Consider the following 12,633-nt stretch of genomic DNA (forward strand, 5'->3'; position numbering starts at 1 on the left):
TACACCTATGGCCTGAGTACCTAGGGTACACTTCTACAGGGGCTGATAAGTGGAGCCAATTCCCAATTGTGGATGTACCTAGAGTACATGATGTGAATTTAGAGAGAGTGCATCTGGGCTGTGGGTCTGATTAGCAGGCTCACAGGCACATCTAAGTCGAAAACCAGTAAAGCAAAAGCAAAAAGTGGGGGTGACCATAGGAAGCAGACCCTACTCTCCTACAAACGCTTTACAAGAGAACCAACGTTACTTATTCGTTTTTAGGCATAGGGAGATACAATAATTTGCCCAGAATTACAAGATGTTGAGCGGAGCCATATTTGAACCTGGTTCTCCAGTCGCAAAGTCAGCAGCTCTGGCCACAAAGCTGCATCTCTTACGCCCTGATGGATCTACTCTTTATGCCAGCTGCCCGCGGTGTTTAGGATGAGAGCGTTATTCCTGAAACACTTACAGGGTTGTGTGTTTCTTCTGGAGAATGATGCACTGTCCACCAATCTGCCGTCCACTCCCAGGCGTTGCCCACCATATTGTACAGGCCGTATCCATTTGGAGGAAACGCAGTGACCTGAAAATGTAAAAAAACGATCAATCAGGTAGGCATGGAGAGCTAAACCAAGGCAATATATACAGGATATTAACATCAGGAGCAAACGCATCCCAGCAGCACACAGGCACATTACCATGTCATCAATACGGGGGCAGTGCGCACATACACACACACACTATGCAAGCCTCACACACAAATAAGAGCAGCACACACACAGACATGAAAAGCCGACACACAACCATCATTTATATCTGGGCATCTATTACTGGATGCGCAATCCAGAAGACAACTCAGATAAGCAGCACACATAAGTGCAGGAACAAAGGGAACACAAACAAAGGGTAGCACACCTGGTCTTCGTACTTGGGAAATGGTAGGCACCCCCCACACCTAGGGGCGGGGCGCCCTCAGCTGCATTTCGTATGGGAGCCGGGACAACTTCCGGTCAAGAGGGTAGGAAGAGGCGTCGCCAAGAAACACGAGAGGTCACCTAGATGCGTCACTAAGGTGCGCAGGCGACCCCTCCCAAGAAAGGGGATAAAAGCTTGAGACAGGAAACCCAACAAACAGCCATAGCAACGCGCGTGTGGACGGAAGGACATACGCAGAAGCAACAGGACCCAAACAGGACAGCTCACCACCAACAACTGCCCCAGCACATCCTGTGAAATAGGCTCAGCCATTAACTGGCAGGAACTCATCACGAAGATTGAGAAAAAAGTCGCAGACATGAACATCCACCCTGTGGTGACAATGGTGGCGAATCTTATTGCTGGACTTTTCCACGGTGAAGAAAACACCCGCAATGGCAGCAAAATCTAAAGGAAACTCAGTTTTCTTGATGTGGAATTCTAACAGCATTCAGAAGAAAACTGCAGAACTCCTGCACCTGATGGAAACCATGGATGTGAGTATAGCGCTTATCTCAGAGACCCATCTCCAAGGAATCCAGAAGCTCCACTTAGCAAACCACAGAATGTACCGCACAGATCGCCCCAATGGAGCCAAGGGCGAAGGAACAGCAGTCATTGTCAGCACAAAAGTGAAGCACCACGAGATTGCACTACCATCCGTGGGGAGTATTGAAGCAACCGGCGTACAGATCCAAACACTTGCAGGCCTTCTACGGTTGATTGCCGCCTACTCACCCCCAGGGAAGCTAAGCCCAAGGGACTTGCATGCTTTATTGGACCACCGCATCCCGACACTAATTGGAGGCGACCTTAATGCCAAGCACCAGTGCTGGAACTCTTGCACAGCACACAGCAAAGGACAAGCCCTACTTGCCCACTGAAAGAAGGAGGACTTTGTAGTGGCCGGCCCGACTCAACCAATACACTATCCGCACTGAAGAAACCGGATGTTCTGGACATCGTCGTCATGAAGAATCTCTCCCAGTCTATGGAGCTCGAAACCCTAACAGCGCTGACATCCGACCACAACCCAGTGTTGATCACAGTGGGAGACGTACTTGAAGACCAGCAACAGGGCACCAGGCACAACTTCAAGAAGGCGGACCGGAGCCTATACAAGAGAAGCCTGGAAGAGACACTGGTCCCAGGTCCCCTACGCTGCATCGAAGACATTGACCAGGCGGTTCACCACTTCACAGCCGTAATCCACACTGCTATTGAGCGCAGCAGAAACTCCAACGCTGCTCTATCTACGACCTCCCGAAGGGCATCAAGCAGTCGATAGCTGATAAGAACAGAGCCCGGAGAGCGTGGCAAAGGAACCGCACCCCCGACCTGCTGAAGAAGTACAATGAGCTGACAAGACAGCTTAAGATGCAAATAAGCCAGCAAAAAGGGTAAAAATGGGAAGCAGCTACAGCTAACTTGAAGGACTCAGACAACTCTCTCTGGAGAATGACCCGACGCTCGACTGGGAAGAAGGAACCAAACCCACCGATACAAGGGAAGACTCACTTGGCATGCAGCAACAGGGACAAGGCTGAGGTCTTCGCTGACGCACTGGAGGCATCCTTCAGGCCTAGCCAGGCAAGCAGACTGGCAACGGAAGTCGAGCAAGAAGTCACCAATCACCACCGGGAGCACCCACCAGAAACAGAAGATGCAATCATTGAGGAATACTCAATGGGCGAATTACTGGCCCTGGTAAAGACACTAAAAAATGGCAAGGCACCAGGAAAGGACAGAATAGTCAACCAAGCCATAAAAGATGCTCCCAGATACCGCAGTGGATCATCTTGCTGAGATATTCAACGCGTGCATGCAGCACCAGTATTTCCCTAACGCCTGGAAAGAAGCAAGAGTCGTCTATTCCCCAAGGCTGGGAAACCACTGCGAGATCCTGCAAATTACCGCCCCATAAACTTCCTATCTGGCCTCTCAAAGCTCTTCGAAAAAGTTATCCTCGCCCGTCTCGTGGACTTTGCGCCAAGCGAAAACCTTCTTGCCAAAGAACAGTTTGGGTTCCGGAAAGACCACTCAACCAATCACCAACTCCTCAGAGTTGTGGACATCATCAGCCATGGATTCGACATCAACAAGTCTACTGGAGTAGTCTTTCTGGATGTAGCCAAAGCATTCAACCGAGTATGGCATGAGGGACTGCTTTACAAACTTATCAAGCTCAAGTTTCCAAGCAACCTGGTCAAGCTGTTGTCTAGCTGCTTGTCAAAATGGACCTTTCACGTGGCGTTGCGAGACGAATGCTCATCGCCACCCCCAATTCTTGCTGGAGTGCCTCAGGGATCAATCCTAGGACCATTCCTCTTCAACATATTCACAAACGACATCCCCACTGACCTAAAGAAGACTGATCTTGCCCTTTACGCAGATGATGTTGCAGTCATCTCCCAATCCTTCAGCGACAAGAAGTGGCTAAGAACCTTGAGACATCGCTCTGCAGACTCTCCGAATTGTACAGCGACTGGCAGATCACCCTGAACACAAGCAAAACCACAGCAACATTATTCACCAGGAAGCTGAACAGGAAACATTCACAGATCCTCCTCAATGGGAATGAGATCAAATGGGAAAACAGCAGCTCCTACCTGGGGGTGACTCTGGACTCTAAACTCAGCTGGAGAAACCCCATAGAGATCTGCCAGAAAGCAGCAGCCAAACTGACTGCATTATACCCACTCCTAAAGACCAAGTCGATGCCCATGCAGAGCAAGGTGCGAGCAATCACCGCAATAATTCGACTAACTATGACATACGCTTCACCAGTTTGGAGTGGCTGCCGCCCGCAGCTTCGGAAAGACCTACAGAGACTACAGAGCAAGGCCTTACGGATTGCAGCAGGTGCTCCTATGTTCACATGGACAGCAGACTTCCACAGAGACCTAGGCATTGAGATGTTGGACGACCATCTCCTCAAACTCAAAAGGACATTCTACAAAGGATTGGATCAAAAAGAAAACCCACTGATCAGGAAACTCGCAGACTTCTCTACAAATCCATTTGACCGCTACCCGCGGCACATCGAAGCGCTAACCTTGTGAAACTGAAACAGCAACGCAGCATCCAAAAACTCATCACTGCCTGAAGGCAAACACCCGGCAGGTACGCAAAACTCATCACTGCCAATCGCCTCGGCAGGCAACCAAAACAACACTATCAGAAGGTACTAGATAGACAAAGACGAGACTCTGAGGAAACATGCTGACAATTTTGCAAACTCAATTGACCGCTACCCGTGGCCCATCACTGAGCTGAACTTGTGATACAACCTCAACTGTGACAAAGAGTCACACATCAATAACTAAACAGCGACGAAAAAATTCAAAATGAATGTGGAGTAATGAGGCTACTGCCTCGGTATCCAAAAACTCACCACTGTCAGAAGGAGTCTGACAGACGAAAACAAGACAGTAGACGGGAAGCCCTCTCTGTCCTCTCTCCATGGGTGCCCAGCGGATCAGAGCTGTAATCAAGTTACGGGGAGCTACCGGCTGCTGTGTGTTACACCCAGGTGAGAGGGACTCAGAGTAGGCGCGAATTGAAATAAGGGCTTTACGATGGTCTGCTTTTAAAAATTACGCAGTCTGCTTTTTAAATTACAAAGAGAGCTCGTAACTCAACGTGGGGCGCTGGGGGGAATGGATGTGTGCAGTTGGCGGCGATTGAGAACCTCCGTGGGCAAGGTGGAAGAAACGGAGGGCAAGCGCGGTGGAATTACAGGTGCGATACGATTACAAATGAGGGAGCTGATCGGAAGGACAATGGAATCGCAAGCGTGATACGATTTTGCAAGCGCAATACAATTTCAAATGAGGGAGCGGACCTAGTCAACATCATGCCTGTAGGAATGCTTGGTGTGCATTTGGAGGCAAGCGCGCTCTAGAATACAAGCGCGGCATCATTAAGGGTTCAGAAGCGGGACGGGCGGGGAGCACTGGAGCAGCATTGTCCACATATGGAAACAGGTGGTAACCGCTCGGGGCAAGCGCGTGTCATAAATGCTAATGTGACAAATTTAGAATGAGGAGAAATGCTTGATAAAGGGCAAAGCGGATCATGGCACGCACCGCTTGTGCCAAAGATAAAGGGCATGTGGTGATGGCGGGGGCCTAATAGATATTGCATGGGCCGGGGGAAAACAGTTTGCAGGCATGTAAACCGGGGCGCTCAGCTAGTGAGTAGGTTAAGCGCTCCTACAGGAGGGGGGCACAATACACGATGAGACTGCATGATAAGGAGCATGACGACCCCTGGGGTACTCGGCTAGTGAGTAGGCGGAGTATCCAAGAGGGGGGTGGATTTAATGCATGGGTGGATCGCCGGGCCTGGGAAGTTTGGAGGACGCATGGGGCACAAGGATAGTGAGTATTCCCGGTGGACCGGCCCAATGAGGTACAAGGCGAGCATGAGCGGGTGAAAGGTCGGAGCGCGGGTCATTAAGCTCGTCAAGAGGGGGAAGGGAAACAGGCATTAGCCAATGTTTAATGCTCTTTTGCTTTCTCTAGTGGGCAAGATGCCACCAAAGCGTGCACGGGGTGGCAAGGAAGCCCCAGCTACACTGAAGGAATTTCGGTCATTGTCGGTATTGTTGGAGGACGCAAAGAAAGGCAGCATCGATTGGGCTCTGTGGATGTTAGCTCAGGGGGCTACTTCACGCACCCTAAGGGACTTGGGCTTCAGAATCTGCAGAGAGGCCTCGGACTGGTGCTTCTCAGAAACCACAACTTGTTTACTTGCCTTGGCAAGTTTATCCATCAAATTAGAATTGCACTTGATTTCCATCAAAAGGCCACAGAACTCAGGGGTCCTATCATTCTGCAATGAAAATTATCTGGTGCCCTAACCCTGTTAGTCGTCACCTAATTCAGGGGTTTCTTGCAAGTCCACAAGAATCAGAAATCAAACTTGGGCCCAGACAGGGGGCTCGTTAAGAATTCATCTTAATGTCAATTAGTATTATGGAGAGAACGACCCTGTTGGACTCTTATATAACCATTGATCCTTAGAGGTGCAAAGATGCGAAACGGTGCTAACCCAATATTTTAATTTTAAAAAAAAATTCTTTTAGTTAAAGTTTTAAATAGACACAAAGTAGTAAATAGAGCCTGCATTGCCACGGTGCTATTTTAAAGCTGAACATTGGGTTTTTACTGGGGGAAGGGTACTTGGGAGGGGGGGGGTGTTTTTTATGTGTTTTATACTGTAAAGATTTTAAGTAATCGCACAGTTAATAATAAAGTTACTTACTTACATCACACACCCATCCCTGAGATTAAAGGTAGAGTTGGCGGGGTCCCGGGCAAGATAAATGGCAGGGGCTCCTTTTTTGGGGGGACTGTCTGATCCTGGAACAGGACGGGCAGTCAATGGGGGCTCCGGACTGGCAGGAGAAGGTGCTGACCTGCTGGTGGTCCTGGACTATCAAGCCCTACCTGAGATGCCGGTGCTTGAAGTAAGCAACTTTGTGAGAGCTGGTGCGCAGGAAAGGCACAAAGCAGTGCCCTGTAGGTCGTGTCTAGGGGATAGAAGACGGGTTACCCCAAATGGGAGCAGTGAAAATTGGTTGTGGCCTGCTGGCGCAACACGCATCAAGTGTGGCTCTGGAGAAATGAAAATACAATCTCAACCTGTGGCTCAAATTTATACTTGGCAAGCCTATTGTTTTTATCAATGTGTGTTGGTTTTGGTTTTAATAAAAGTTGGTTAAGTGTTGACAGTGCATCAACAAATTAAGATTGTGATATCTGAAAGTTTAATATAGACTACGCAATGAAGACCAATTACTTGCCTGACGTGTTTGTGGTGGAAAAAGAGTAAGTGGGGTTGTAACTGGTCTAATATGGCAGGGGCGTGTGATGTGCCCACTATGTGCTAGGGCACCAAATAAGGGGCTCCAACCACATAAATTCAGTTCAAAAGCACAAATACACATACACACATGTGGAGAGGTGTGGCTCACTGGTTAGAGGCGGCAGACCTGTAAGCAGAGAACGGCCCGGGACCAGGGTTCAATTCCCGACGCGGCAGGGTCTTGGACCAGGGTCAACGGACTCGATAATTCTCGCCTCAGTGCCTACTCTAACCAGGGAACACACTCGGTAACTCTGGGCATTAAGCTTGCCTCATCTCTACAACGGCCCCCCACAGACGCCGGGGATGCCTGGTTTCACCCTGGAGATACCCAGAAAGGGACCATCTCACAGGGAAAACCAGGACGGGTTCCCCAGCGGTCTACAGCGCCAGGACACTCGGGTAGAGTAACAGTGCGCTTTACAAGTATCCCACATTTACAGGGCTGATTCCATAGCTACGTGATTCTAGGCAGCAAACTAAGATGCCAGCATCTCGCAGTTAGAAATAGATTCATTAGCAGGGGTGGCAAACAGAACCAACTACTGCCCCACTGCCTATGAAGTGGGTAGGCATTTTTCACTTATAGAATCAGAAAGGCCTGCACCAGCCTTTGCAACAGAGATGGAAACATAAGCAATACTATGTCTCCATGCTAGTACGCATGAAAGACAACCAAAAACTAGATATACTCAAGGAACAGCAAAACTAGGGCACATGCACCCACCAAGAGCAACGCACACAAACACATGATGTACATGCAGAAAGTAAACAGAAGCGCATCCCACGTAAAAGCTGCACTCATGGGTAGCGCACCCATGCCCAATACAAACAATGTACACATGAAAGGTTACTGTATACACAAAGACAGCACAGAAATCATAAAAAACATTGCAGATCCAACTCATACAACAAACACATATGCAGCAACTGTGATGCAAATAGAGCTGGCACCAACACACACAAAGTCACAAACATTAGCAGCACACAATGCCTCTAAAAATATCAGTTGTGTTTGCAAATGGAGTAATTTCAGTGCTTGTAGGTGGGGTCTTGTTTGTGTTTGGCTAAGAGGGTTATTCCATGGCAGCAGATGTGTTGTGTTTGAGCTTGGGAGTGGGCGTTGGTCTATGCCTGGGAGTAAATGGGGCTGCGTGTGGCAATAGTGGCTGGTTTTCTCATGGGGTTGCAGCATGGAGTAAAGACTTGGTTGTGCTTTGGAACAGAAAGTTTCTTCTCCTTGGAAATTCAGGCTACAGCGTGCTTTAGCGCAAGGGTGCATTGTTCCTGGTAGAGTTACATGGTCTGTTCAGGAGTAACAGCTTAGAAGTGCTTGATAATGCCCAGGATGTGCGTGCACTACACTCTGGGATGGACTTTGCAATAATAGCTGTGTTAGGTGTGACAGTAGAGTTGTGTTGGCTGTAGAGGCTTGGCTGGTCTTCGCAGTAGAAGTCGAGTTGTGCTTGGCAGAAGAAACTGGACAGTCCTTGACAGCAGAGGCTGGAAATTGCTTGGCTCTACAGCCTGGGTTGTCCAACTGTGGATGCTGGGTTATAGGTCACAACATTGTCAAGTATCAAATCATCCACCATGACGTTGACAAGGCCAAAACTTCAACCTATCATGATCCTATCCTAGGTGGTTTAGTATTCTAAATTCAGTCCTAGCAGTTGGTATGTTAGAGGCATGTTGAGGTCATGAAAAGTCGAGTTAATAGTTATATGGATGTAATGGTCTTGACCCGGTGATGCCAGTTGATGTAATGGAGATGTGCTTTACTGTAGATATTGGGCTGTGCTCGGAGGTAGAGGATCAGTGGTGCTTAGTGGTAGAAAATGGTTTGTGTTTGGCGGTGAAGGATAAGCTGTGCTTGGCCATAGAGGATCGATTGTGCTTGGTGGTAGAGGGTCTGCTGTGCTTGGAGGTAGAAGGTCGCTGTGCTTGGTGGTAGAGGATCGGCTGTGCTTGGCAGTAGAGGGTCTGCAGTGCTTGGCGGTAGAGGATCGGCTGTGCTTGGCGGTAGAGGATCGGCTGTGCTTGGCGGTAGAGGATCGGCTGTGCTTGGCGGTAGAGGATCGGCTGTGCTTGGCGGTAGAGGACCGGCTGTGCTTGGCGGTAGAGGATCGGCTGTGCTTGGCGGTAGAGGATCGGCTGTGCTTGGCGGTAGAGGATCGGCTGTGCTTCGTGGTAGAGGATCGGTTGTGCTTGGCGGTAGAGGACTGGCTTGGATCGGTTGTTCTTGACTGTAGAGGATCGGTTGTGCTTGGTGGCAGAGGATCGGTTGTGCTTGGCGGTAGAGGATTGGCTCGGATTGGTTGTGCTTGGCGGTAGAGGATCGGTTGTGCTTGGCGGTGGAGGATCAGCTGTGCTTGGCGGTGGAGGATCAGCTGTGCTTGGCGGTAGAGGATCGGCTGTGCTTGGCGATAGAGGATCGGCTGTGCTTGGCGATAGAGGATCGGCTGTGCTTGGCGATAGAGGATCGGCTGTACTTGGCGGTAGAGGATCGGCTGTGCTTGGCGGTAGAGGGTTGGCTGTGCTTGGCGGTAGAGGGTCGGCTGTGCTTGGCGGTAGAGGGTCGGCTGTGCTTGGCGGTAGAGGGTCAGCTTGGATCGGTTGTGCTTGGCAGTAGAGAACCAGTTGTGCTTGGCGGTAGAGAATCGGTTGGGTTTCGCAGTAGGAGTAGAGGATCAGTTACACTTTATGGAAAAAAGCCAGGTATATCTGGCAATAGAGGCAAGCGCGTCAACCACAGAAACCAGACTGTGGCTGACAGTAGAGGCTGAGTTCAACATGCGAGTAGAAGTTGTGTTTTTCACTACTGAGCAATATTAGAAGGGAGTACTTACGGGAGAAGTCTGAGGGTAACCATCCTCAGCAGTGTTACTTGTTGGGAAGTCTCCCTGCCAGATGTTTGCCTGATGCTGCCCTTTGGGTTCCAGCTTGTTCCCCCACGGGAACAGTCTGTGAAAGAGAAAAAGACCAAGGTAAGCTTTTAATGGGAAGAGAAAGCAAAGGAATTGAAACTGAGTGAGAAGAAATTAAATAAATGAAAGACACGAAAACGTAAATAAATAAATAAATTAAAGACACGAAAACGATAGATAATCCTACAGTCAAAAAGAGATGGAGCCAGAAATACGTAAAAGAACGGAAAAAGAAAATAATTCTACTAGCAATATCAAGACTATTAATTCAGACACTGACATAAATAACTAGTTAAGTAGCAGGTACAACATCATGAATTATGTTGATGAGCTTCAAAAATGAGTATTATTAATGGCTCCCACAATTTCTTATCGTAAGTATGAAAAACAAAGGTAGCTTTAAATTGAACATAACACAACAAGTGTATGCGGAGCACATGTTCCTCCTCCACGCGCGATCAATAGATAACGAATGTTTATGGTTACCTAAGATGATGGCACTTATGAGAAAGGTAGGAAGGACACACAGACACGGACACACCCTCCATTCACCCCAATGTATTTACCAGGTGTATTATGTCAACCTAAATATTGACAGCAAGAAAGAAGTACTAATGAGGGGGAAGCAAACAGGGCCTGACAAAAGCCTCACAATCAAATAAGATAAAAAGACGAAAAACTATCAAACAAGTAAAAAATAATATGAAAGGAGGAAAAGTAAAATATAAATTATCAAAAAAGGGACGGCCTGAGGATGCAAAGATGAAACGACAGAAAAAGACTAGTAAAAGAAAGGAAAATATCGCAAACAAAAATCTGAAAAAACACCTTATAAAGGTGCTCAAAGTCAGAGAATGAGAGAAAAGGTAGAAAGAATGAATGCAGAGGGCACGTTTCACATTAAATCTATTTTTATTAATTGCCTCTTATCAGTAGCCAAGACAGATGCCACGAGCAGCCTCCGATCCCTATCTGTGCGCTCACTACCTTCCTGAGGGTGACCGCTCCATTCAGCCATCGCCCAGACCTGCAACTGACGCAGAAAGCAAACATTTTTTGTACTTTTATGGTCACTGGACCTGAATGTTCCACCGGCTGCGACAGGCGGTCTATTTTCGACGAGATGACCCAGAAGGCATGTGCTAAACAACAGTACTTCGAGGTTGCAACGGATGTTTTGTCAGAAACTTCTTGGAGCAAACTCAAAAGGGCGCCTAAAATGGATTCAGTCTACACCGATGGTGCCACCTGCAGCTGAGAGGTGCCGCTGAGAGGGTACAGACTTCAGGGCAGGTAGACCAGTTGCCATGGGGCTGCTAGATTAAGTTGTGAAGGACTAGAGAGGGGCTAAGGTTGATGGAACAAGAACACTGTGACCATGTAAAAGTAACAACAACATCCAGGTGGACACCAAGAGCCCCGGGAATCTGCAAGTAAACAAAAATGCAGTTTATTGAGGGCTGAACATCCTAATCAGGCTCTGGCATCAGAAAATTAAACTTCAAGCAGGTATTTCCAAAGACCTTTTTTCCACACAGACCTTTGACCTCTGAAGTTCATCTATTTAGGATACCTAAAATATCCTTATCTGGATATTTTTTATAATAATAAAGCTGCTTGCACCAGTCTCTCCGCCTCTGTCATGCCACCCATGCTGACTGCTGTGGCATCGTGCCCACTTCCATGTCCTTATACATCTCCTACAACAACTACTGTCTGCTGCTGCTGGGCCATGAGTTTTCTCAAAGGTTCTCCGAGATGCCATGATGTAGCCAGAACTAAAATGGTAGGTAATACACAGTAAAACTAAATCTGCTTTCTGAGACTAGATCTAACCATGTTCTCCACACCCAACTAGAGGAGATATTGGTATTTAGAATGTGGCGGATGTATACACAACGCCCACCCAAAATAAACAGGCAGCATTTGGTATACTGACAATATACCTCTGAAAACTCGTCATCCCCCTGTCATTTCCACACCAGAACCACAACAAACAGCAGTGGAAGTCACACCACGGGAGGTGCAGGTGGGGAATCCCATCTGTGGCACAGGGGAGCGAAGGGAAAGGCTTAATTTGTGCAGGTGGTTGTAAATAGTTGGCAAAGGCGCTCAGACTTGGGGAATTGGACTCATTTCCATCAGACCTTGAGTCAGAGTAAGACAGAGAAAGGCAGGATAGCGAGGAGGAGGAGGAGGAAAGGAGAGAGAAACCCGGCATGAAAACAAACCTCCAAGAGTGAGATGGAGAGACAGGAAGTGTAGGGTGGTGGAAGAAAGAGTCATGAGTTGGAATCAAGACGAGGGGGCCTTGATATTTGGCTAACTGCCAATCAGCAGAGTCAGAAGTGGGCTCCTAATAAACCATTTGGACCCCAGCACTTATTTATTGCTGTATTTATTTATTTTTACAAATTACGCAATGAGCAATGGCCGCTCCCATGTAAAGGACGGAGCTGGCGCAGGAGCGTGGAGATGAGTAGATACATGTTCAAGGCCAGAAAAAAGATGGCATGTGTAACCCCCTCTCCCCTCCCCCCCATGGGGTGGGGGGGGGGGTCAGTGTAGAAGCAGAAGAATTTGCTGTAGGTCCTAAAATCATGTGTTAAAATAAAAAAGAGACAGTATTAAGTTGCTTTGTCGCAGTGAACTAACCCACGCATGGCCTGATAACGCCTTTTGTTGAACTAAGCCATATCCAACAATGATAAACGTGTTGGAACCTAGAACTCGGCGTCACCCATGCGCAGCGCTACATACCTCCCAAAAATAGAGAAGACTAATTATATATAATTAAATGAAAAACAACAGAAACCAGTCATTTCGGGATTCCACACAAAAAGACCATGTGCTGCTGAGAAGCCACTGCCTTTGA

The 12,633-nt window shown here is 48.0% G+C and overlaps 1 protein-coding gene across 1 annotated transcript in view; it reads right to left on the reverse strand.

Moving 5' to 3' along the window:
- The window catches only part of SUMF1 (sulfatase modifying factor 1), a 268,047-nt gene that overhangs the window by 60,866 nt on the left and 194,548 nt on the right, over nucleotides 1-12,633 (reverse strand). Inside the window, exons 6-7 of the mRNA XM_078661661.1 lie at nucleotides 9,681-9,795; nucleotides 455-568 (exon numbers count right to left, since the gene is read on the reverse strand). Of these exons, the coding sequence (XP_078517787.1) occupies nucleotides 455-568; nucleotides 9,681-9,795 (229 nt within the window). The remainder of the gene's footprint in view (nucleotides 1-454; nucleotides 569-9,680; nucleotides 9,796-12,633) is intronic.

Source organism: Lissotriton helveticus, chromosome 9, assembly GCF_964261635.1.
Source record: "Lissotriton helveticus chromosome 9, aLisHel1.1, whole genome shotgun sequence".
Taxonomy (NCBI): Eukaryota; Metazoa; Chordata; class Amphibia; order Caudata; family Salamandridae; genus Lissotriton; species Lissotriton helveticus.